The sequence below is a fragment of the Loxodonta africana genome, chromosome 12 (assembly GCF_030014295.1).
Source record: "Loxodonta africana isolate mLoxAfr1 chromosome 12, mLoxAfr1.hap2, whole genome shotgun sequence".
Taxonomy (NCBI): Eukaryota; Metazoa; Chordata; class Mammalia; order Proboscidea; family Elephantidae; genus Loxodonta; species Loxodonta africana.
The window spans coordinates 77,057,465-77,083,120 of NC_087353.1; the positions used below are offsets into that span (position 1 = coordinate 77,057,465).

The 25,656-nt window shown below is 42.7% G+C and overlaps 1 protein-coding gene across 1 annotated transcript in view; it reads right to left on the reverse strand.

Moving 5' to 3' along the window:
- The window catches only part of DNAH3 (dynein axonemal heavy chain 3), a 189,675-nt gene that overhangs the window by 83,354 nt on the left and 80,665 nt on the right, over nucleotides 1-25,656 (reverse strand). Inside the window, exons 27-38 of the mRNA XM_064294796.1 lie at nucleotides 24,859-24,973; nucleotides 22,235-22,433; nucleotides 20,649-20,757; nucleotides 20,313-20,426; nucleotides 18,775-18,951; nucleotides 16,377-16,468; nucleotides 14,284-14,503; nucleotides 13,521-13,655; nucleotides 7,811-7,922; nucleotides 6,304-6,545; nucleotides 2,692-2,792; nucleotides 302-407 (exon numbers count right to left, since the gene is read on the reverse strand). Of these exons, the coding sequence (XP_064150866.1) occupies nucleotides 302-407; nucleotides 2,692-2,792; nucleotides 6,304-6,545; nucleotides 7,811-7,922; nucleotides 13,521-13,655; nucleotides 14,284-14,503; nucleotides 16,377-16,468; nucleotides 18,775-18,951; nucleotides 20,313-20,426; nucleotides 20,649-20,757; nucleotides 22,235-22,433; nucleotides 24,859-24,973 (1,722 nt within the window). The remainder of the gene's footprint in view (nucleotides 1-301; nucleotides 408-2,691; nucleotides 2,793-6,303; nucleotides 6,546-7,810; nucleotides 7,923-13,520; nucleotides 13,656-14,283; nucleotides 14,504-16,376; nucleotides 16,469-18,774; nucleotides 18,952-20,312; nucleotides 20,427-20,648; nucleotides 20,758-22,234; nucleotides 22,434-24,858; nucleotides 24,974-25,656) is intronic.

A 25,656-nucleotide genomic window follows, 5' to 3' on the forward strand; every position in this document is an offset into this window, starting at 1 on the left:
TGAAGGAGGTGACATTCCAGCCACCATATAGAATGGCTCTTTAAGCACCGGAATTCTCTACTGAAGCTGAGGAGAGATGGAGAAAGGAGGAGGAGGAGGAATTGACTGTACCACTCCACCCCATCCCATGGTGAAGAAAATTAGAAAAATGGCAGGCAGCCATGAAACAAGGTAACTGGGGACAGGCAGGAAAACCCCTGCCCCTTCTTGCCTCCTGAAACTATGTTGATAAAGAGGCAGCCAAGAGGTTTTTGAGATGAGGAGTAAGGAGGCAGGGAGGGAAGGGGGCTGAGGGTCTCACCAATGCCTTGTGCTCCTCAGTGAGGCTGGAGGGCAGGGTGTCCATGTAGGAGTCCTTCAGGGGCTTCCAGCCTAGCTGATGGGGCTCCATGTAGATCATCCCACACCTGTCAAGCACAAACAGGACCAGCCTGATCCACATCTGGGCTCCCAGGCATAGAGGGGTGAGGCAAATGAGGGCAGTCATGGCAAGGTAAGGCTCTGGAGTTTGAATCAGGGCACAGACACCTTACCAGGTCCAGGCCAAAGGGAAGGTGCACGAATGATAAGAGACCAGTTATCAGAACTACGTCTTTGGAGTCAGAGACACTTGGATTCAAATTCTAGCCTCAGATTCTACTGAGTGATCGTAGCAAGTTTCTTCCTTTTTTTTTTTATAATTTATTTTTATTTTTGTTGTTGAGAATATACACACCAAACTGTACCTCAATTCAACAATTTCTACATGTAAATTCAGTGACATTGATTACATTCTTTGAGTTGTGCAACCATTCTCAGCCTCATTTTCCAAGTTGTTCCTCCCTCGTTAACATAAACTCTCTGCCCCCTAAGTTTCCCATCTGATCTTTCCAGTTACTGTTGGTTAATTTGATCCCATAAGCAGGGTTTGTTTTTTTTTTTAAATGTCTTTGAATTTCTGTGGTCTTCTCTACAAAATGAGGAATATATAAGTCTGTGGCTTATAAGGCTGTTATAATGATTAAATAAGAAATTGCCAATAAAGAATTTAGCACCATGCCCAGTACATACCCACTGCCATCAAGTTGATTTTGACCTACAGCTACCCTATAGGAGAGGGTAGAACTGCCCCCATAGGGTTTCCAAGGCTATAATTCTTATGGAAGCAGGCTGCCACATCTTTCTCCTGACAAGCGGCTGGTAGGTTCAAACCGTTGACCTTTCGGTTAGCAGCCAAGTACTTAACAACTGTGTCACCAGGGCTCCCTTGCCCAGCACATAGAAGACCCTTAATCAATGGTAGCTATTGCCATAAATACGTACGGACACACAGCATTTTATGTAACATGTCTTTTTTTTTTTCCATTCTGCTTCATGTAAATGCTGTCTTGTTCATTACTAATACTGGCTACCATTTATTGAGCATCTCTTGCATGTCTGGCACTCTGCTGGCCTTAATGGCCTTCATCTCTGAATCTTTTTCCTCATGGACTGCATTTCAGACATGAAGAGGTTGTGGCTCAGAGAGGTTAAGTGGCTTGGAAGGGGTCATACAGCTGGCAAGTGGCATAGCCAGGGTGGGAGCCCAAGTCGGTCTAACTTGCCATGTACTCTTTCGACTCCGTCTCATTCATTACCTTTGGGAATGTGGGCTGATTTTATTTTATTTTTTATGAAGTTCAGGTGCATAGATGTGGATTACTTATCCTCCTTGGCAAACTCGGAGCTCTGATGGTGCAGTGGTTAAGAACTGGGCTGCTAACCAAAAGGTTGGCAGTTCAAACTCACCAGCTGCTCCTTTGAATCCCTATGGGGGCAGTTCTACTTTGTCCTACAGGGTTCCTATGGTCAGAATTGACTCGATGGCAATGGGTTTGGGTTTGGATTGGCACACTCATCATTAGCCTATGCGTGGCCTTTCCTAGTTTATTGTTTTCAGTAATATAATAAATGCCCATTAACCTACCACCCAGGCAGAAGCTAGGATCTCGACAATAACCATATAACTTGGAACCACGTAGCTATAGCTTATCCTACCGCCCTGGCTTTCCCCCTGAGGTAGCACAGCATCTTGAATCTTGTGGTCACCTGTTCCTTGATTTCCTTCCTTTTTAAATCGTTTTATAGCATTTCTGTATATCCCTAAAACACATACATTTTTATTTTAGTTGTTTTTAATAATTTAAAAGGGGCACCATACTTTATGTAAGATGTTGGACTTATTTGTATATACACAGTATTGTTATGATTTTAACCTTAACATATTTGCTAAAATTTATCCATATACTTATATGTCAGTATAGTTCATTTATTTTGAGTGCTATATAAATATTCCAACTTATGACTATATTAAACTTTATTCATTCACTCCTGTTAAAGGACATTTGAATTGTTTCTAAGCATTTGTCACTGTGAACGATGCCACTATGGGCAAAAGTTTTTTTTGAGCATATCCTTAGGAACAAAATTGTTGGGCATGGGGTGTATGAATGTCCAACTTTAGGAGATAATGTTAAACTAACTCTTTTCCAAAGTGCCTGCTCAATTTTAGAGCAATGTGGGTTGAGGGCTGATTTTATGACCAACCTAAGTAAGAACAAATAATGCAGCCGAATGCTGGGGTTAATCACATTTGTGAGTTTTTAGCCGCACTCCCCCCCCCCCCCGCCACCGCAGGTCAGTGGGGCCACCCCTTCCCTCGAGGTGACTTACCTGCTCACAGTGGCCGGTGAGGCCTGCTCGAGGTCAGCTGGCTCGAAGACCAGACTCATCTTGGGGCTCATTTGGATAATCTCTCCACTCATTAAGCACAGCTGAAAGCGCAAAGCAGAGAGGCAGAGTGCAGGCAAAAGGGTTAAATTCCATCTTAAACAACAGGCTTTAGTGGAGACAAAGCTTGTTTGAATTCACTGAACATATATTGTTTGTGCACTGACTATGTGTCAACACCATAATGGTATTGGAGAAGAATACTGAATAAACCATGGACTGCCAGAAGAAAGAACAAATTTGTCTGGGAAGAAGTACAGCCAGAATGCTCCTTAGAAGCAAGGATGGTGAGACTTTGTCTCACTTACTTTGGACATGTTATCAGGATGGACCAGTTCCTGGAGAAGGACATCATGCTTGGTAAGGTCAGCAAAAAGGAGGAAGACCCTCAACAAGGTGGATTGACACAGTGGCTACAACAACGAGCTCAAACATACCAACAATCGTGAGGATGGCTCAGGACTAGGCAATGTTTCGTTCTATTATATATAGGGCCACTATTGAGTCGGATCTGATGGGATGGCACCTAACAACAACAACAACGACAGCACTATGTGTGAGGCATTGTATTAGGTACAGGGAATAAAACATACAACCTCTGTCCTTTTAGAGTTTACATTCTACTGGGAGGAGACAGATGCTAAGCAAAATACATAGTCTATAAAACGGTGAAAAGTGTTAGGGAGAAAAATAAAGTAGAAGAGGGGGTTAGAGAATGGTACTGTAGTATCACTACCCTCACTCAGAGTCAAGTTAATTGTAATTTTAAATAGGGAGGTTAGGGGCTCACTGAATTATAGCCTTCATTGTAAAGGACCGAGAAGTTCTTAGACTGCCCCACCTTTCATGGTCCCTTTCTTAGTGCTTCCCATTTGCTAACATGGGTTCAGGCAAGATGTTTAAGTCATAAGACAGCCTGAGGCCTTCGTCTCTCATAAGAGAGAGGAAACACCATGGCTCATCCTAACTGGTGGGCGAAAAGCTTCCTGTATGTTACCTGGCCCACATCAAACACATCTTGAAACAGGTCACTGTGTGCATACCCAGTAAGGTCACAGCTGCCATGGGGCTACCACCACCAGCAGTGTCATCTCTGAGACCCAAGAAAAGTAAAATAGACACCCACCTGTGACAGTAGTTTGATTTATATCCAGAGGTGAGAAGAGAAATTAGGAAATTCACTCATTAGGACACTTTCGATATGCCTAATCTCAAGACCGACCTACACATTTGTACAATTAGTATATATAATACAGTCCACCTCATGTAATAAAATTGATTTCTATTTTTATAGGTTATATAATCAAAATTATGCACACACTATAATTAGTGGATGTGTAATTTGGATAATCAGGCCTTCCATGGTTGAGCATGACTCACTCTTAGTCTTGTGAAATTTAAACAGCTATGAAAATATATTTTGACTTGATAATGACTTATATTCACTGTAGGAACCCTTCCTTAAAATGGCAATAAATTTTATTATTTATTTTATTAAAAAAATACTTATATAGCTCCTGCCATATGTCAGGAAGTATCATAAGCAGCTTGCAGATATTAATTTATTTAATCTTCCTAACAACACTATGAGGTACATACTATTTGCGCATTTTACAGATGATGAAACTGAGGCATAGAGAGATTAAGTAGCTTGTCCAAGGTTATACTGCCAGTAAGTGACAGAGTTAAGAGATGAACCCAGGGAGTCTGTCTCCAGATACCAAGCTCTTTAACCACAACACACATTTTGGCAGAATGTATTTTCCAAGAATTGCTGCAATAATTTCTCCCATCCCACACCCACTTTGTAATGTGATCTTGCCGCACTTCCATCAAGGGGTGGAGTCTATTTCTCTATCCCCTTAAATCTGGGGGGACTCTGTGACTTCTTTGACTAAGAGAATTCAGAAGAAGTAATGCTGTGCCAGTTCTGAGGCTAGCCCTTAATTTCTTTTAAACATACACTTCTTGCCTCTTGGAAGCCAGCTACCACATAAGAAGTGCCACTACTTTAAGAACATCATATGAGAAGCCCAACCCACGTGGAGAGGCAGGGAGATTAAGATGCTATTTGCAGAGAAAGAGACCAAGGAGGAATGAGACCCCAGTCATTGAGTGAAGAAACCATCTTGGATGTAGATTCTCCAGCATTAGCTGCCCAGCCGACGTCCCAAGGAAAAGAGACCAATCATCCAGCTGAACCCTTCCAAAATTTCTCACCTCAAAATCATGAGCACAATAAACGGTAATTTTAAGCCACTGAGTACTGGGGTAGTTTGTCATACAGCAATGAATAACCGAAACACTTCCCATATATCAGATACTACACCTGCACGATCTCATTTAATTCTCAACAAGCCTATTTTATTATTATCTTTTTACAAATGAGAAAACTGATGTTCAGAGAAGTTAAGTAACTTGCCCAAGACAACACAGCACCGTGGCAGAGCTTAGAATTCCAATCTGATACCATCACCGAGGCTTTTAACCACTGGACAACACTGTCTCTAAACACATTTAGTTTACTGACTGTAAGTACAAATAGAAACATAAGCAGCTGATATCTGCTACTTTCTTTTTTTTTTCTTTTTACTATTGTAAACGTATAGGTAACAGAACATTTGCCAATTCAGCGTTTTTCATTTGTACAATTCAGTGAAACCACTTAGACCAATCATGTTGTGCAACCATCACCAACATCCATTGCCATATTTTCCATCCCCATAAACAGAAACTCAGTGTTAGTGAAACAAAGATTCCCCTTCCCTCCCGCCAGTGGTAGCCGCTGTTTGTTAAACTGTTAAACTCTGATCTCTATACATTTGCCTATTTTAAGTGTTTCATATTAATGAGATCATACAATGTTTTTCTTTTTGTGATTGACTTATTTCACTCGGCATAATGTTAGCTAGGTTCTTCCACAGTGTGGCATGTTATCAGGGCATCATTTCCCTTTATGGCAGAGTATTATTCAATTGTATGTATGCACCACATTTTGTTGATCCTTTCATCTGTTGATGGGCATTTGGGTTGTTTACAGGTTTTGACTATTGTGAATATGGCTGCCACGAACACTGGTGTGCATGTCTGTTAGTGTCGCTGCTTTAAGGTCTCTTGGGTATATTCCTAAGAGTGGGATTGTTGGGTCATATGGCAGCTCTATTTTTAACTTTTTGAGAGACGACCAAACTGTTTTCCACAGCAGCTGTACCATTTTGCATTCCCATCAGCAATGGTCAAGGGTTTCAGTTTCTCTGCATCCTTGCCAACATTTGTTATTTTCTGTTGTTTTTTTTTTTAAATCTTAACCATCCTAGTAAGTGTAAAGTGGTATCTCCCTAATAGCTAATGACACTGAGCATCTTTTCATGTTCTTGGTGGTCGTCTATATATCCTCTTTGGTAAAATGTTTATTCAGGTCCTTTGCCCGTTTTTCTATTGTGCTGTTTGTTAATGTAGCAAATGTATGTATTATATATTTTTAATTAATCACTCACTTCAATAGAAGAGTTTATACCCCACCCATGTAAAAGTGATATCAGACTCAGTAGATACCTTTTTATTGTCATCTAGAACAGTGTTCATATTTTCAATCCAAACAGCATCCACTGGCCCATCAAATATAATCCACTTGCGGTCGTCAGATACTGAAGATGCTTGTTCTCGGAAAGCGTTGGCAAGGACACCGTCTGTCCACTCATGGCTCACTGGGTCAAAGCACCCATAGAGTTGCCCCATGGTGATAGCCTTGGGGTTGATGACCTTGTACTCCACGGCAAACTCCTCCATCTGGTTGGCTGGGCAAGAAGGTCCAACACCAGTTACAAAAGCTCCGAGGAGACCAGGAATATTAGAGAAGAGATTATGTCATCTCAAAGACCAACCAACCTTTATGAGTGTGCCATCCAAAGACAGTCCTTATAAAATGTGTGATCAGTTCTTATAAAAATTGGGATATCTGTATAAGCAATGCCTTAAATTGTTAGGTTACTATTAAAAAAAAAACAAAAAACAAAAAACAAACCCACCGTCATCAAGTTGATCCTGACTGACAGCGACCCTACAGGACAGAGTAGAACGTCCCCATAGGGTTTCTAAGGCTATAATCTTTATGGAAGCAGATTGCCACATCTTTCTCCCTTGGAGCAACTTGTGGGTTCAAACCACTGACCTTTTGGTTAGCAGCCAAGTGCTTTAACCACTGCGCCACCAGAGCTTCTTATCAAAACCTCAAAAATCCAACAGCGATGCAATCATCAAACGTTATTAGAAAAAATTTTAAAATGAAGTACTTGAAGTGATCATGTAAACACACCCACAACAAACCACTGCTTTTCAAAACCACAAGTTTGAGTTTTACTAAGAAACAAAAAGAAACCCGCCCAAAAGACCCATTCCTTTTAAAATAAACACAGCTTACATTTGTTGAACAGGCACCGTGTGAGGTTATTTACCTGCATAACCTCATTTAATTCTCACAACAATCCCGTTTTACAGCTGGGAAAACAGAGGCTAAGAAGAAAACAGGGAGGTTTACTCATTTGCCTAAGGCCTGGGTCTGATTCAAAAGCCTGAGCTCTTATCCTTTACATTAAAAGAAACAAAAGAAAAGGCAGGAGGGAGCAAAAAGGATGAAAAAGAAAGAGAAGGAAGGAAGAGAAAGAAAAGGAAGGAGAGGGGAGGGGAGGGAAAAGGGCAGATGGAAAGGAAATAGTAATGATTTGCTTGTAAACTAATACAATGATTTGTTTTTAAACTAATTTTGTTTAGGCCAATGACAGGAGTTTCCCTCTCAATGGGAAACCTTTGGAGAAGCCACCTTTCAGCATTTGAGAAAATTCCTCCAGTCTTAACGGCATCCACATAAAATCCTGTTAGGAGCCCGCCTCTCCCCCTGCCTTGTATTTTCCACCAGCAGACATCTGTGTGCCATGGTCTATTTCTAGCTCTGACGTCATCATCCAGGACTGGCAAGACTAACAGCCTGGCATTATCTCCATGGAGCCAGCCAACTGACTGGGGAGTCCTGTTCTCCCCTGGAAGCCAGAGATATGAGTTTTACCTGCATATAAATCACCCAGAGCTGCAGCCAACACTTTATAAGCACAGGTCTTGCCGCCCATGGGGTCTCCGACAATCATGTAGCCATGTCTCACCAGCATCATCTCGTAGATCTGGGAGGAGACACCATATAAGAAGTTAATCAGTGCTGGCCTTGCCAAACTGCAAGTGAGTCATAGCCACATGAGGAATGAAGGGCTGAAAGGAGAGGCTCATGGCCACTTCTACATCTGGTGAGCCGTAGTCCTTTTTATGATCTATTGTTTCAATACTTTTTGGATGAATAAATATGTGTGCATGCCTCAAATTATTTAAGAAGTTAAAAAAAAACAGTTGTCATCGAGTTGACTCTGACTTACGGGGAGCCCATGTGTGTCAGAGTAGAACTGCTCTCCATAGGATTTCCAATGGCTGTGATCTTTTGGAAGTAGATCACCAGGCCTTTCTCCCTAGCACCTCTGGGTGGACTTGAACCAACAACCTTTCAGTTAATAGGCAAGGGTTTAACTCTTTGCGCCACCCAGGAGGCCATTTAAGGGATGTCATTGTTGGGTGCTGTTGAGTCAACCTCGACTGATAAGAGTCCCCATGTGACAAAGCTGAATTGCCCCATACAGTTTGCTTGGCTATAGTCTTGATGGAAGCAGATCACCAGATCTTTCTCCCATAGAGCCACTGGGTGGGTTCCAACTGCCAACCTTTTGAGTAGTAGCCAAGCACTTAACCGTTGCACCACCAGGGCTCCTTATTTAAAGGATGTTGCTGCATGCCGTTGAGTAGATTCCAGCTCATAGCGACTCTATAGTACAGAGTAGAACTGCCCACAGTGTTTCACAGACTGTAATCTTTACAGGAGCAGATCACCAGGTCTTCTCTCCCTCAGAGCCACTAGTGGATTCGAATCACGGACCTTTTGGTTAGCAGCTAAGCACTTAACCATTGCACCACCAGGGCTCCTTATTTAAGGGAAAAAACCAAAAAAAAAAAAAAGCAAACCCATTGCCATCAAGTCAATTCTGACTCATAGCAAACCTATAGGACAGAGTAGAACTGCTCCATATGGTTTCCAAGGAGCACCTGGTAGATTCAAACTGCCAGCCTTTTGGTTAGCAGCTGTAGCTCTTAACTACTATGCCACCAGGGTTTCGTGCTATTTAGAGGATCCCAAACAAAACCCAGTGCTGTTGAGTCGATTCTGACTCATAGCAACCCTATAGGACAGAATAGAACTGCCCCATAGAGTTTCCAAGGAGCGCCTGGAGGATTCAAACTGCCAACCCTTTGGTTAGCAGTTGTAGCACTTAACCACTATACCACCAGGGTTTCCATTTAGGGGATAGGAACTACTATTTGCTTAGCACCTTTCTAAGTGTTAAGCATCAGGTGATTTACCCAAATTGTTTCACTTTGTCCACTCAGGTATCATTATCCATGTTTTACTGATGGGAACAGTGAGCCCAAGAGACGTTGAGTAACTTGCCCAAGCTCATCAGTGGTAGAGCCAGGATATGAGCACAGGGCTGTCAGACTTCAGTGCCCCTAACCTTTTCATTACACCGTTGCCATTTGCTTTTATAGAGAAAAAGGGAACAGTGGTCATTTTAGCAAATTGTACTTCTATTGAAACGTCCCATCTCAAGGCTTAAATGCTGTTCTGCCTTGATCGGAGCTCTCAGTAGATGAAAATGTGTTTTCTGAGCCAGGCCTCAGACTGTAAAATATCAGTAACCTTCCATATAAATTTACCCTCAACCTGGAGAAGCAACAGCTACGAGGAAGCCCATTTCTTGAATTTTCTGACTGCTCCTCCTTGTCTGTGACAAATAGTCTGGTTACAGTTGAAACACAAATGCCACGTTCATTTACGTTTACATGAAATTTTATGGCTTTTCTCTCTCTGTCTTTAGAGCCCCCCAAAGAAAGGGGACACAACAAAGATGAGAAAGTAAAGTGGCGGGGAAACTAGATTAACGGACACGTAACAACCAGAACAGAAATATTGAGAATGTTCACACATTGTGAAGAAAATAATCAATGTCACTGAACAACTTGTATACAAATTGTTGAATGGGAACCTAAACTGCTGTGTAAACCTTTGCCGAAAACACAATAAAATATTATAAAATAAATAAATAAGAAAGGGGACACATGAAGGTTTTTTTTTTTTTTTAAAGATGACATTCCCATTATTTTTCTTGTCGGAGGTGAGTGATAGGGGTCTAAATGAGGGTAGTGACAACAGGGTGTAGTGCAAGGTGTTAAGCACCTATTATGTGCAGGCATTGTTCTAGGTGCTGAGGATGTATCAGGGGAACAAAACAACTAGATCCCTTACCATCAACTGAGCTTATATTCAAATAGATTTGAAAGCTATTTCAGATTGAATACAGATAGATGGTGTGACCATGTACTAGAAATAAAGCACAGGAAGGTATCAATGATTTAATAGCCTCACACCTTCCCCACCACATACCCCTTAAGTGGATTATCATGGTGTCAGTATAAAAGGGCATGTGGCTCCAGATATCTTCTGAAAATACTAATACTTGGTACCAACCCACATAAAAGCTCATCTGTAGGTCTGCGACTTACTTTGAAATATATGATGGCTGGCCAATGATGGATGGATAAGTGATAAAGCAAGCATAGTAAAACATTAACTGTAAAATCTGGGTGGTGGGTACATGGGTGTTCACTATACAATTCTTTTAACTTTTCTGTATGTTTAAAACTTTTCAGAATACAATATTAGGAATAAAAGCTCACGCCTAATTTAAAAAATAGCCCATCTGTAAAACCTCAATGAATATGTTGGGATTCAGTATTGGTTTACATGAATTGTGTAGAAAACTAGCTCACTTGGTGATCTCACAGGGGAAAAATCATTATTTTTATCACGAGACAGTCTGATCTCAGAATCCAGAGACTTGGGTTCTAGCCTTTGCCCTCCTTCTAGTGGTTATGAGTTCTGCTGCTAACCAAAAAGTTAGCAGTTCAAATCTACCAGGTGCTCCTTGGAAACCTGTGGGCAGTTCTACTTTGTCCTATAGGGTCAAGTCAGCAACAAGTATGGGTTTTTTTTTAATTTTGGTTCTAACTAATGGTGTGACTTTGGGAAATGAAGATGCTGACTATGCTGATGATGACTGTGGAAGTGAGGGAGTTAATAAGGATGTAGTAGTATTGGGCACAGTACCTGGTTCTTTAAAAAAAAAATTTCATTGCAGTCAAGCCAATTCCAACTCAAAGCAACCCTATATGACAGGTCAGAAGTGCTCCATAGGGTTTCCAAGGCTGTCGTCTTTACAGAAGCAGAATGCCACATCTTTCTCCCATGGAGCAGCTGGTGGGTTCTAACCGCTGACCCTTTAGTTAGCAGCTGAGTGCTTTAACACTGTGCCACCAGGGCTCCTCACCTGGCACTTTATATACCTGTTATCTCATAGTTACCCTATGGAGAAGGTTTCGCTCCCTCCATTTTGCATATGAGGGGCCTGATTTAGACAGAGGAACTAAGGTGCCCAATAGTCCACAGAAAAAAGTGATGGGACTGGGATTTGAACCAAGGTCTGCATTAATCCCAAGCCTCTTCCCTCTTCAGTCTCCTTAAGGAGACTGAGCCAGGTGGCATTTAAGGTGCCTTGTAGCTCCATCCTGTGATTCTGCAGACAAAGTGCATTTGGGGCTTATTTCACTCAATTGATCATTTTACCCTGAAACCAGCATGATGATTTACTGTGGTTTTCTAATGTCAGGACTGTGGAGACATTTGTGGTTTGCCTGCCCAACATCCCTTCTCTGTCTATTGATAACAGCACACTAAGTTTTTCTGGGGAACCACCACTTCGTGGTTCAGTCCACATGACTTGGGTGGAGCTGACTCCATCTCTATGTCCAGTGGAGGTGTGTATGTGTATGTGTGGCAGGGGCGGTTATGTCCCAGGCCTTGTCTTTGTGATTGGTTCAGGGCTGGCCATGTGACTTTACCAGAACCATTCAAAGCTAATCCTGAGACTTTTGCTGAAGCCACCTGGACAGTCATGTTCTCTTTTCTTCAGGGCTTGAACCTGAGAAGGTCTAAGTCTGAGGTTCCTGGGGACCCATCTAAGAATGAAGTTTTAACACAGAGAGAGGCAGAGCCCAGAAATGAGGAAAGAGAGATTCCTAATGACATTATCTAAAGACCTGGATACCGCTACACCTGAGGCCAGCCTATTTTGGGACTATTCAGTTAGATGAGTGGATAAATTCTCTTCTTGATTAAAGCAGTTTGAGAAAAAAAAAAAGAAAAAATCACTAATTCAAAATCTAAAGCCAAAGGTTGTGTTTCATTTCCAAATTAAAGAAGAAACCCCAAGGAAGACAGTCACAGGAAGATACTAGATTTTAAACTTTGACTCCTGAAAACAAAATTGAAGGCACAAACAGGTAAGTGCTTGCCTCCATCTCCTCTCAGGTTCCATGGTGCCATAAGTCTTTCTAAAGGACTTTGAACCAGTTCTTCCTGGTTCAATCATATTTGAGGAAGCGGCATCATTTTAACAGACCCAAATTTTTAAAATGTGGGTGAACCTGAATGATAACTGGAACGGGAAAAAACAGGTCAAGCCCTGCTAGAAACTTAATCTCCCTCTTAGAAAATAGCAGCAGCGTGCACATTGCATAGTAAGCAAATCTCTTGACCAGCAGAGTTGGAAAAAGCACTGCTCAGCTCAAAGGTAGTGGCTGACCACACCGCTTTGAATGTGTGCTGCTCTCCACCATACTTCCAATAATCCAGTCTCCCACATCAGGCTCCTGAAAGCATTCACTATACCTCTTCTGAGTCTCCCATTTCAGGGCTTCGACTCATAATTTTTCCCATTCCGGTTCACCCAAATTTTAAAAATTCAGAGTCTCTGGGAACATCTAGCTCAATTGGCATAACACAGTTTATAAATGTTCCACATCCTACTTTGGTGAGTAGTGTCTGGGGTCTTAAAAGCTTGCAAGCAGCCACCTAAGATATTCCACTGGTCCCATCCCACCTAGAGCAAGGCAGAATGAAGAAAACCAAAGACATAAGGGAAGGATTGGTTCAAAGGACTAATGGACCACAATTACCACAGCTTCCACCAGGCTGAGTCCAGCACAACTAAATGGTGCCCGGCTACCACCAACTGCTCTGACAGGGATCACAATAGAGCGTCCCAGACAGAGCTGGAGATAAGTGTAGAACAACACTTTAACTCACAAAAGAAGAGCAGACTTTCTGGTCTGGCAGGGATTGGAGAAACCCTGAGAGTATGGCCCCCGGACAACCTTTTAACTCAGTACTGAAAGAGCTCCTTAGGTTCACCCTGCATCCAAAGATTAGACAGGATCATAAAACAAAATGAGACTAAATGGGCATATCAGCCCAGGGGCAAGGATGAGAAGGCAGGAGGGGACAGGAAAGCTGGTAATGGCGAACCCAAGGTTGAGAAGGGGAGAGTATTGACATGTCACAGGGTTGGCAACCAATGTTACAGAACAGTATGTGTATTAATTGTTTAATGAGAAACTAATTTGTTCTGTAAACCCTCATCTAAAATACAATAAAAACTTTTTTCAAAAACGCAGGTCTGTTCTGATGTCACTTCCTCGGCCATGACTGAACCATTTCAAACCGGTTCAAAGCCCTGCTTGATCCAGCAAACTGTAAAATTCCCAGAAGGATACAAAAAACCAACCTGAATAATTTTCCCAATAAACCAAGGTACTGGCTGCAGTTTCATCTTTCTGATGTTCTCATTCAGCACCTCCATGAAAACGTCATAGTCTGGCTTTGGAAGAACGACTCCAGGAAACAAATCTGATATAATGCCCTGTTAACAAGAATTCAGGAGAAGGTGAGGAAGAGGATGTATCAGATATGTGATCTCAACATTTTCCTAAAAAGAGATCTATACCAAAAAAAAAAAAAAAACATGTTGCTGTCGAGTCGATTCCAACTCACAACGACCCTATAGGACAGAGAACTGCCCCACAGGGTTTCCAAGGAGTGGCTGGTGGATTCAAACTGCCACCTTTTGGTTAGCAGCTGAGCTCTTAATCACTGCGCCACTGGGGGGGTCATGTTTTACAGATAGTGTTGTAATTTGTGATTTTAGGTGAGTTTTGTGGAGGAAACACAAGGTTTGGAATTTTTCAAAAATCTCTGGTATCTATAGATCTCTTTTATCTAGACACCTCTGGGTAAGTTTGAACCCCCAACCTTCCAGTTAGTAGTTGAGCACTTAACCATTTGAGCCACCCAGGGACTCCTTGCTATCATCATTGTTATTTAAATTTTGGGGGGAGGGTATTAAGCAAGAGTCATGCTGGCTAGACATAGAGAGGGGTCAGGAGATGGAAGAGGAACACCACAAAGATGTGCTGAGGATGTCAAAGAAAACATTTCATCTTTAGAAGTTGTGCCCCAGTACTTGGCCAAGGTTCCAAACCACTACTTACCTGAAAAAGAGGGACATCTTGAGCCAAGAACTTGGCTAGGTTGACATCAAGCAAGGCCCGGAGTAGCAGGACACTCTCATCCTCCTCTGGATACTTGAGCTTCAGGTTGCCTGCAGCAGTGAGCACAGACTTGACAGCACGCATGCCATAGTCATAGTGGTGCTGGGAAGAGAGCTGCTCCGAGCATAGGCGGTAGGTTGCGACAATCTTCTGGGCAAGACTGAGAGAGCAAAGACATGCATGCAGACCCTCAGCAGACGTTTCCAACATCCTTGTCCCCTGCCCCGTTAGAAGCCAGGCTTGCCATGGACTTGATGGAGAAGCCCTATCATTTGAAGGTCTTTTTATAGAGTTACCAGGGTGAGCTAAGGTAGCTCTATAATTATTTCAAAGTTAAGATCCTCTAAGATATGTTGATTGAAAAAAGCAAATATACACACATACATATGCATACACACATGCACATACACATTATGAAATTATGTGTATATACTTCTATGTGTATATATATATATACATGTACACATACACACACATATATAACATACTGTATATGGAATTACATGCATATATACTTACATGTGTATATATCAATGTATGTGTATACATATACACACACACTAACACCCCCCACACACAAAACTTTGGGAAGAATACATCAAACTATTAACATTGTTAAATCCCGGAGAGTGGGACTAACGGCAAACTCACTTTTTTCACTTCTGTAACCTTACCAATTTCTTCCATGTTTTACTTTTTTAATTGAAAAAAATCAATTCAAAATTTAATATACACAGAACACAACACATGTACACTCAGGTGCACTGCCATTTCTTATTCTTCCTTGGCATACAACTGGACCACATTTCCCAGCCTCCCATGCAGTTAGGTGTGGCCACTCTACTGAGTTCTGGCCAATGGAATGTGAATGAAAGGGAAGTACGCCACTTTCAGGGCTGGTCCACAGAAACCTCCTCCCTGAGATCTTCCATGCTCATGTGTTGTAGCCACAAGATACAAGTAACCTGGGCCCGTGAGTTACCCCTTGGGGGAGAACCGCTCCTGATCATAAACACCTATTTTGGTTTTCCAGTGAGTGAAAAACAAACTTCTGTTATAAACCATTGGGATTTGGGAGTTAGGGTTATCCTAACTAATACATGTATGCACACTGCCCTGATGGGGGTCCTCTTTATAAAACTGATTTATCGTAAAAGCAAAGGGTCTGTGTTGTTCACCAGCCCCTACCTAGCACAGGGCTTGGCGTAAGGCTCAATAATGTTTGCCAATTGAATAAATAAATTAATTAAATGGGCAAATCAATGTAATCTAGTTGTACTATAGAAAAAACAAACCTCATAACACTAAGGCAATTTCTTGGCCAAGGAAGGGTGACGCATTCTATTGACTCTCTGCAGCCCCTTGGATGTGTTATAACACAAAGGCACTAAGGGCCTGTGGAGACATCTGTTGTAACAAAAAATCAATTGACTATAGTCAAGACAGTGGCTACAAAATTTGGGACAGATCAATACAAGCCACTTTACAATCAATATTCATTACTCTTGGTGCGTGTGTTGTAGGTGCATGTACGCACACACACATGAAGATACTGACCTGTGTGTGTATGTAAATGTGTGTTTGAAAACTAGATAACACTTGAATAAGAGATAACCTGGTTTATTGCAGTCAGTAAATGTTATAGGGATAACAATGTTATATTAAATTTTCCTCTTCAATCTTAAAATAATTTCTTAGGTTTTACAGTCTCACCTTAAGCCATTTAGCAGTGCGTGTTAGAATGAGGGGTGGGCAGGAGATAGTTGGTAGCTTTCTTTAATAGAAGCCAGGATGTATGTAAAAAAAAAAAAAAAGAGGTTTCTTGGGAACCTGGGCCATTTCCCAGGCAGGGATGTTATCAGGATCAAGGCCAGGACTGTGTGCCCAATGATCAGCCAATGAACAGAAGTAAGTTCCTCAAAATTGTCCCTTTTCTCCCAATGGGTAACTCACCTTGAATCCACCAGACCAAAAACTACTCTTTAAGAGCCTTTCCTAATTGACTGTAAGGTGGAAGACCCAATGTAACATACCTTCTAGAGTCCAGAAACCCCATAGAGTAGAGGGAGATTTCTCCAATCAGGGCGTAATCTGGCACCATCATGGCCACTGTTCTGAACAAGGCCTGGAAAAGAGATAACCAGCCAATCAGAGCCTGGACACGTACACTGATTATGGGGGTGGGGGAGTTCATTTACAGAGGCAATGAGAAATAGCATGATCATGCAGATGGCTCCAATGATAATTATAAAAGGAGGCCTGGAGAACAAGTTAATGTGGAGGACCAACTTCACTGGATAGCTGCGCTGCTCAACAAACCTCCCCACTGGCCCTGTCCAGGTCTATGTTGTCACACTGGGCCCTCGAATGGCTGTATGGGAGGCCCTAGATACTGGTATCCCAGTAGCACCTTATTCTCCTATGCTGAGTGAGTTCATTTCAAAGCATCATTCAACCATTGGCGCTTCCCAGGGTTCAATATGGACAGCAGAAGTCATTTAGGAGTGCAGGACCAACATGCATTAGAAGAATCCTGAAGTCACAGACCTTGTTTTGAGTCCTCGTTCTGTCACCTACTAGTTGTGAGCAAGTTAAATAAGTGGCTGCTAGATAGGGCAACCTCAGCCTTCTAGTCTTCAGTTCTTTCATCTCAAAATGTGAAAATAACTTTACCCTCTTCACAGAGTTGAGAACAAATGATATAATGTAAGTGAAGTGCTTAGAAAAGTGTGTCACATTGTGAGTGCTCAGTAAACATCAGCTTTTGTTGTTATTGTTATCTGAGATCTTAGAGGAGATGTGAGCCCCAGAAAACTGAAGTGGCTTGCCCAAGTCATACAGTTAGTTAGAGGTGGAGCCAGGTAGAACTCAGGCTTTCTGATGCCAACCCCCAGGTGCTTTCTACTGTGCTACACTGTCTCATGCAAGTTGCATGTGCAGATCCAACACGGTTGCTGGCTGTGAGAGGTACAGGTTGGGGTGGTAAAAAAAAAAAAAAAATGAGGAATCTGGGTCCAAATTCGACTTGTACATTCACTGGCCTACGCTGACCTAAAGGAGAGCAGCCACACTTAACAAAGGATCTCCCTGACTCTTTTCCATTCCCAGAGAGACAGAGGAATCATCTGTCTAGAATAGATTCCAGACACTAACCAGGATGCATTTTTAGCAGGTGGAGTCACCGTGCTCTAAGTCAGTAGATGTGGGTGTGGTTGGGTCTCCCTTGTCTCTTCTACTTCAGGGGGCTGGAGCAATAAATTAGAATAAAATCAGTAACAGAGCAGGCCTGGAGGCAGGGGTGGATTACCTAATAAGCAAGGTAAGCACGGGCTTATTTGTGCTTACTTCCTAATCTGTAGTGAACAATTTCATATTTGCTACAGATTAGGAAGTAAGCACATGTAAGCCCGTGCTTACCTTGCTCACTGAAGGAGCCGTGGTGGTGCAGTGGTTAATGCGTTCAATTGCTAACCAAAAGGTCAGTGGTTCGAAACCACAAGCGGCCCCCTGGGAGAAAGATGTGGCAGTCTGCTTCCATAAAGATTTACAACCTTGGAAGCCCTGTGGGGTCACTATGAGTTGGAATCGACTCAATGGCAGTGCGTTTTTTCTTTCTTTCTTTTTTCTTTTTTTTTTTTGGTACCTTGCTCACTAGGTAATCTGTCCCTGTTAGGGATTATAAATTTGAAAAGAGGCTTTCATTCTGCAGGAAGGAGCTCTGGAGTTGGGAGAGAGACAGACGCCAGTTATATCTAGAAGCAGAATCTTTGATGTGGTGAAAAAATGTGAAATTGTTCACTACAGATGATCTGGTAAGCAAGGTAAGTACAGTGCCCCTGCCTGGAAGTCTCCCTCCGGTTGGTCTTTTCATGCAGCTCAGGTGGTGGGAGGAGACCTAGCCATCTTATACCCTTTGGTTTTTATTTTCCTTCCATGAGAACAGCATACTAAGGTCACCCACTAGCAGCAAGGCCAATGGATATTGTCATGGTTGTACCTTGGACTAGCTCAGCAATAGATACTGGGGCAAATGTGCTCTCTAGAGCTGGTTAGAACATCCTGCTTTGGTCTGGAAACCACTTAGGCTTAACCAGCTTCGTTAGATGGTTCACACATGGGGCATCTACCAGAGTCCCTACCACGCCCAGCTTGCTTCTCTCCTAGAGGCAATTGAAATAGTGACCCTTGTTATAGTGTTCATTATTTCCTATTTACCACCGATTACTATGTATGTATTCCCCCTCCTTCCATGAGACCTTGTTGAGGAGGTGGTTGTGATCTGGGGCCAAGTACCATCTTAATACCATCAAACTCCACTTTTACTTCTCACAGCTGAAAACGCGACCTGGACTCATTGTTTGGCTTCTCTACGAGGTCCCTGGCTACATACAGAGATTCACATATCATAAAGTATACTCAGCATTGGATTACCTTGAGGTTATCTGGCAGCTCAGCCCTGCCAGCATACCCAGGGTTCATGGTGATGAAGACGGCACAGGTTGGGTTCAGAGAGAGTTCAGTGCCTTCAAAGATGAATGTCTTTAGCTTCCGGATAATGGCTTGCTGAATGCTGAGAATCTGTTGAGCTACCACAGACAGCACTTCTACCTGGGGTGAGAACACCTGGTTGATGCCAGCTACTGCTTCTGACAGCCTTCCCACTCTGCCAGAGTCCCCTTCACTTAGCAAGGAGAGAACCCAGTCACCTGGAACCAGACCTTCACAGTCAAAACTCAGAGCATGATGTGAGATTTGAGTAGGGAGAAGAAAATTGGTGTGCATGTGTGTGTGAGTGTGTGTGTGTGTAAGTGGTTTCCTCCATAGTATTTTATCTTTGTTCCAGCACTTAGCTTAGTGCTTGACACAAAATAAGTATTCAAACTGTTTATTGATTCAAATTTCTTGTTTAAATTTCCTGACCTCCATTAGCACCCAAAAAGAACTAATCACCCCCTCTTTTAAAAAAAAAACGTTTATGCCACCACTTTTTTTTTTTTATAAACTTCTAGCATATTAATTTGTTTTGTTTAATTTTTATTTCCCTATACTAGATTGAAGGAGCCCTGGTGGCACTGTGGTTAAGCGCTTGGCTGCTAACTGAAAGGTTGAAGTCACCTGCCCACCCATGGAAAAAAGATGCGGTAGTCTGCTTCCGTAAAGATTACAGCCTTGGAAACCCTGTGGGGCAGTTCTACTCTGTCCTATAGGTTTGCTATGAGTGGAAATCGACTCAATGGCAAAAGGGCTTTTGGTTTCCTGGTACACTAGATTGTAAGGGAGCCCTGGCAGTGCAGAAGTTAAGAGCTCAGCTGCTAACCAAAAGGTTGGCAGTTGAAATCTACCAGCTGCTCCCTGGAAGCCCTATGGGGGAATTCTACTCTGTAATATAGGGTTGCTACGAGTGGGAATCTACTTGATGGCAACGGGTTAGATTGTAAGGAGCCCTGGTGGCACAAGGGTTAAGTGCTCAGCTATTAACCTGAAAGGTTGACTATTTTAATGAACCTACTAGCAGCTCCGAGGGAGAGAAGGCCTGGCTATCAGTTCCCATGAAGATTACAGCCTAGGAAACTCTATGGGGCACTTCCACTCTGTCACATTAATCACTATGAATTGTAATTGACTCAATGGTGCGTAAGAACAACAACACTAGATTGTAACAGTCTAGAGGGTAAGAGCATTTCTTACTCGTCTTTGTATCATGAATATAGGCAGACTACCTCACATACAGTAGCTGCTCAATAAGTGAGTAAATGAATGAATATGATGGGGGTGGGGATGATGTTTATAACGTACGAATTTTGTCTCCTTGAGGATGTTTTTGTTTTTAGTTCTTTGAGTACCTGATCTCTGCATGGGGCCGTGGAAGAGACAAGGCCCTGTCATCCTGTCACTAAGGAGTCAAGAGCCCAGAAACATAGCCTCTGTGTGTCCAACCCTTCTGTTCTGTAGCTTAGCAGCAGAGTTACCTCAATCCTGTTGAACTCATCAAAGCAGGCCCATGCTCCAGCCTGGGCCAGCCCCTTGAAGAACTTCCCCATGGCTTTGTAATCCAAACCATCAGAGCAGTTGAAGACCACACACTAGAGAGAGGAAGGATGGAGGCATCATTCAGGATGGGTTCCATCACACCATCACAACTAGATCATCCTGCACCATGAAACAGGTGGCCGGGGCTCCTCTCTTCCTGTTACGGTGGAGGAGCTGGAGCCCACTCTGCCTGTTACACTAAGCCACCTTGAACCTCATGCTAACTACCAGAGGGGAGTGGGAAGAGAGGGTAGGGGTGAATGGCATTTCCCTACCTGCTTGGCCAAAGCTTTGGCCAGATCTTTGGTGGTTTCTGTCTTGCCTGTCCCAGCTGGGCCCTCTGGAGCGCCCCCAAGGTTCAGCTTCAAAGCTCCCATCAGTGTCCTAAGGGGAAGAAAACAAGAACTCAGTGCCTGAGGCCTAAGAAATTGGAGCAGAGAAGCTGGCTTTTTGGGTTTTCTTTTTTCTTTTTTTTGACTCATACAAATAGTTTAAATTTTTTCTCCTGGTTATAGAGCCAATATATTCTGTTTTATTCAGCATCAGGACCTCAGACATGGCACAGTGCCTGCAACATGGGTCCCAGAAAACCCCAGTGCCCTCGAGTCAATTCCGACTCATAGCGACATCTATAGGACGGAGTAGAACTGCCCCATAGAGTTTCCAAGGAGCGCCTGGTGGATTCGAACTGCCAACCCTTTGGTTAGCAGCCATAGCACTTAACCACTATGCCACCAGGGTTTCCGCAACATGGGTAGCACCTATAAATATCTGTTGAATGAACAACTGAATGAATAAGTGAACATGCACATACATACATAAATGAGTCAAAAGCAAAAAATTCTCATAAATTCCACATTCTGAAGACAACTGGTGCTAATGGAATGGTGAAAATAGCATATTTCTCCCACAAGATTACGAGGTCTTGACTACAGAAATGGTATTTGATTCCGTTTCATATCCTTAGCAAACTAATACAGTGTCGGGCACTTGGTAGATACAACAAAGACGTTAGTGAATGAGTGGCGTGGTAACTGTGGTTTCACAGCCCCTAGATGAGCGTCTACTAATTTCAGTTAACACACCACTTCATTGTAATCTTTTGTGTATGTGTTTCTCTCTCTCTTCTATTAGATTAGGGTTCCTTGAGGCCATGCATGGGGTACAGGAAGCTTTAATAAATGTTAAATAATGAGTGGAATAAATGAATGAATGAATGAAGAGCAAAAACCACAAAATAAAGAAGTTATTGAGGATTTTGAAAGGAGAAAATATCCAAGTATTATTTTCATAATTTAAAAAGATTCCAAAGGCTGTAAGGAAATATACAAAAGCAAAGAAAATTTAAACATCACAAAATTGACAAATTCACAAAATTGAGATTTTAATGTTATGAATTCCAAGGAAAGCAGCAAAGCACTTTGCTGAGCACAGGATGACAGTGTGTTTTTATCACAGGCCCTCTAACCCCAGTCTGGCTGGCAAAGCTTAGAAGTTCCTTGCCTGGATTCTTCATCAGACTGCTTATCTATCTCCAGGAGCCATCTTGATTCCCGCCATTGGACAGCTTTCTATTTAAGTACCATGTCAGTTTCAAGGACATACATCATCCTTCCCCTTGTTGGTTCAAACATATTAATTTGCACTAGGGTTTCTACTGGGTCCTCATTTCTGCCCTGAAGGCTTCGTTTCTGTCATCATCTATGGGGCCATGGTGACTAAGAGCAAAATTCTAAAAATCCAAGAATCTGAAATGTAAAGATAATGAACACAAGATATCCCTACCCTCCCCCTCAGATTCTTTCCCCTCTGGAGTTCTTCTCTATTCACCCATCAGTTCTGAGGGAGGCCCAGCATTTACCTGTAGCAGCGGTCAGTGAGGGGAGTAATCACCAGTCGGGGGGAGTTGCCCAGGTACTCATAGCCATACAAGGCTTCTGTAGTTATCATCTGCACCTTCACATCCTTGGTGTCCCAGTAGTAGCGCAGCTGGGAGATCCACTGGAAGTCGTTCAGATCAGAAATCTTGTCCTCAGATAACTTGGCCACCACGTCACGAGCTATTGGGACACAGAGATGGAAATACACACATGTGGAGCCAGCAGAATCCTTCCATCTCTATAAATTCCTCAGAAGAGGTCTACGGAGATCATCCACGCTACCTCTCACTCTCCAGTTTTAGGCTCAACTACCTTCCTTGTCTACCCACAACCTGCAGGCAGTAGTATCTTTCAGAAATTGGTTTTAGCTTATTCCCAAGGAGCCAGGCGGAGAACCTGCTGAACTGTATGCTCTCGGACAGTATGGCAGAGGCATTAAAACCACATGCTCTGAACTGAGACTGTCTGGGTCAAAATCTGGTTCTACCATTAACTAGCTATGTGACTTTGGGCAAATTCCTCAATTTCTTTCTGTCTCTCAGTTGTATAATCTGTAAAATGGGGATAATATAATATAATATGGCTATTATGAAGATTAAATGTAAATATATGTGTGTGTGTATATATATACACATAAGAGGCCCTGGTGGTGCAGTATTTAAGCATTTGGCTGCTAACCAAAATGTAGGCAGTTCAAATCCACCAGCTGCTCCTTGGAAACCCTATGAGGCAGTTCTACGCTGTCCTACAGGGTTGTTATGAGTCGGAATTGACTTGACAGCAACAGGTTTTGTTTTGTTTGTGGTTGTGTACCATCAAGTTGATTCTGACTGATAGTGACCCTATAGGACAGAGGAGAAGAGCCTCATAAGGCTTCCTAGGCTGTAATCTTTACAGGAGAAGAGTGCCAGGTCTTTTCTCCTGCAGAGAGCCTCGACGGTTGGAGCCCTTTTGGTCAGCAGCCGAGCACTTAACCATTGTGCCATCAGGGCTCTCTCTCTACTAACTGAACTGTGCTTCACCCATAACCTTATATGAACGTTAGCCTCTGTTATACCGTTATCATCCCCAAATTCTTGGAGGACAAACCCAGAGGTCTTTGCAATATATAGTTTCTCCAGATGCCACCATATCCTCGCTATGACCCCTTTGGCCCTGGTCCAGGCCTCTAGGATGGCCTAGAAGAATGCAATCAGCTTGGCTTGCCATGGTTAGCATGGGAAGGGGTCCCATGAATTCATAGTTAGATGTTTTCTTTCCACTGGGGGCCGTGAAACCAGCTGGGGGATACATTCCTAGGTTTTCCGTTTCTCTCATAGGATTGTGAGTTCAGTTTAATTTTCTCAGTAATGGTCACCCTGACGTTGGAGAATGGACATAGCCTTATGAAAATCATTGATTTTTTTTCTTTTTTAGGTAGCTCAGATAACTATTGAGATCTCAGAGCTACTACAGTATGTTCAAAATTAGAATCATTGGAAACATAAATTTGCAAAAGGACACTTCTGAAAGTCTACGGCCTCTGTGCGAGAGAAGTATCCCTTATTACAGTAAAATCCAAAACTCCGCAGAGAAGAGTCCTTAAAGGAGATTACACCAAAAGCCCTTCTCCCCTTCCCAAGGAATTTAACTGGATTCTTGGTAGCAGGAGTAGGGATCTGCATGACAGTCCCAGGAGGAAGGTGAATATCAAAGGGATTGAGTTGGGGATACCTTTTCTAAGCTGTGTGTGTGTGTACACACAATGCTTTCATTGCCACACCTGCACTTATCATGCCTACCAGCTGTGTAGAATGCCATATTATTCCTTCTCTCTCCCCAATTTTATGTTAATCTATCCAAGTGAAATCAGATTGAAATGAGCATCAGCCTTGAGGGGAGTAAGATGCCATGAAATGCCAGTAGAAAGCTGAATGTATGAGCAAGAGACACTGTTACCAGGCAACTAGCCTGGTCCAGCCCTTGTTGCCTTGGTGATGATGGAGGGAAGATGTGGGAGTGGTTTGTTTTATATAAAGACCCAAGTTTTTTGCTGTCTTCCTTTTTTCTTTAAGGAAGAGCTGGAAGGCTTCATCCCTCACCCACTCCCTCCCAGCATCACTGCCCATTTCCAGTCCCTTGGGTTTGGAATAAAACAGACAAATTCAAATTATGAAAGAGCCTCTGCTACTTATTAGCTGTGTGCCTCTCAGAAAGTTATTTACCTCTCTAAGTCTCAGGTGAAGTACATACGAAAATGAGATAATGTGTGCCAAACACTTAGCACAAACCTTGGCACCTAGTGAGTACTCAAAAATATCAGCTATTGTTAGCCCGAGGAAATCACCCCAAGTTGGTAAATCTTGGAATTGGCTTTGGCCATTACTGTCTTAGCAAGAGGTCTTCTTGGAGTGTTCCTTGCATAACGTTGGGGATGGGAAAGAGGGACAGAAGATGGAGGACACAGAACCTTTTTGGTGTTGGCTTCTTTCCTTACTCCTTCACCTTTGTCTCAGTCGGAGAAGTCAGGAGACCATGAATCATTCCATCCAGGAGAAGGGGGAGGGGTACATGTGGCTGCTGTTCCTGGACAGTCGGTAACACCAAAGGAGGTCTCTTTGCTTACCATGGACATCGATGACCGTGAGGGCCCCAAGAGTGAGCCGAGCCCCACTGCTCAGCTTTCCTCGCACCAGCTGGACAATTTGTGCAATCTGATCATTGCTCTTTTGCAGAAAATCCTGGCAGGAGCATAGGTGGAGACAATTGGTTAAACTGGATTCTCCTCTGGTAATTCCCATCTCTGGATATAGCACCATCAACCACCCAATGGCCAAAGCCTTACACTTGGATGTTGTCCCTCAATACCCCCCATTCCTCACTTCGTGTTATTAACTTCTAAGTATTAACTTCCTTAATATGTCCCTCATTTGCTATTATTTTTCGTTCTCATTATCACCACCCTAGTCTACCACCCTGTCTCAATGGAATATTTCAGCAGCTTGCTACACTCATCTGCCTGCATCCTTTCTTGCCCCCTTCTCATCTATTCACATAAAGCTTTTATCTTTTCATGTTGCTCTTCAATGGGAAAGAATATGGCTTTAAGGCTAATAATAAGCAAAAGCTTGATAAACTACAAAATCGTTACTTTTCTTCAACCCATAAGAAACCTGAGGTCACAGGGCAACCAAACCACCAAAACCAAACCCACTGCTGTTGAGTCAATTCCGACTCACAGTGACCCCATAACACAAAGTAGAACTGCCCCACAGGGTTTCCTAGGAGCGCCTGGTGGATTTGAACTGCCATCCTTTATGGATAGCAGCTGGAGTTCTTAACCACTGTGCCACCACGGTTTCTAATTAAGTAGCCTGAAATCTAAGGAAAGACAGATGCTTCCAAGTAGCAATGGGATGTAAGC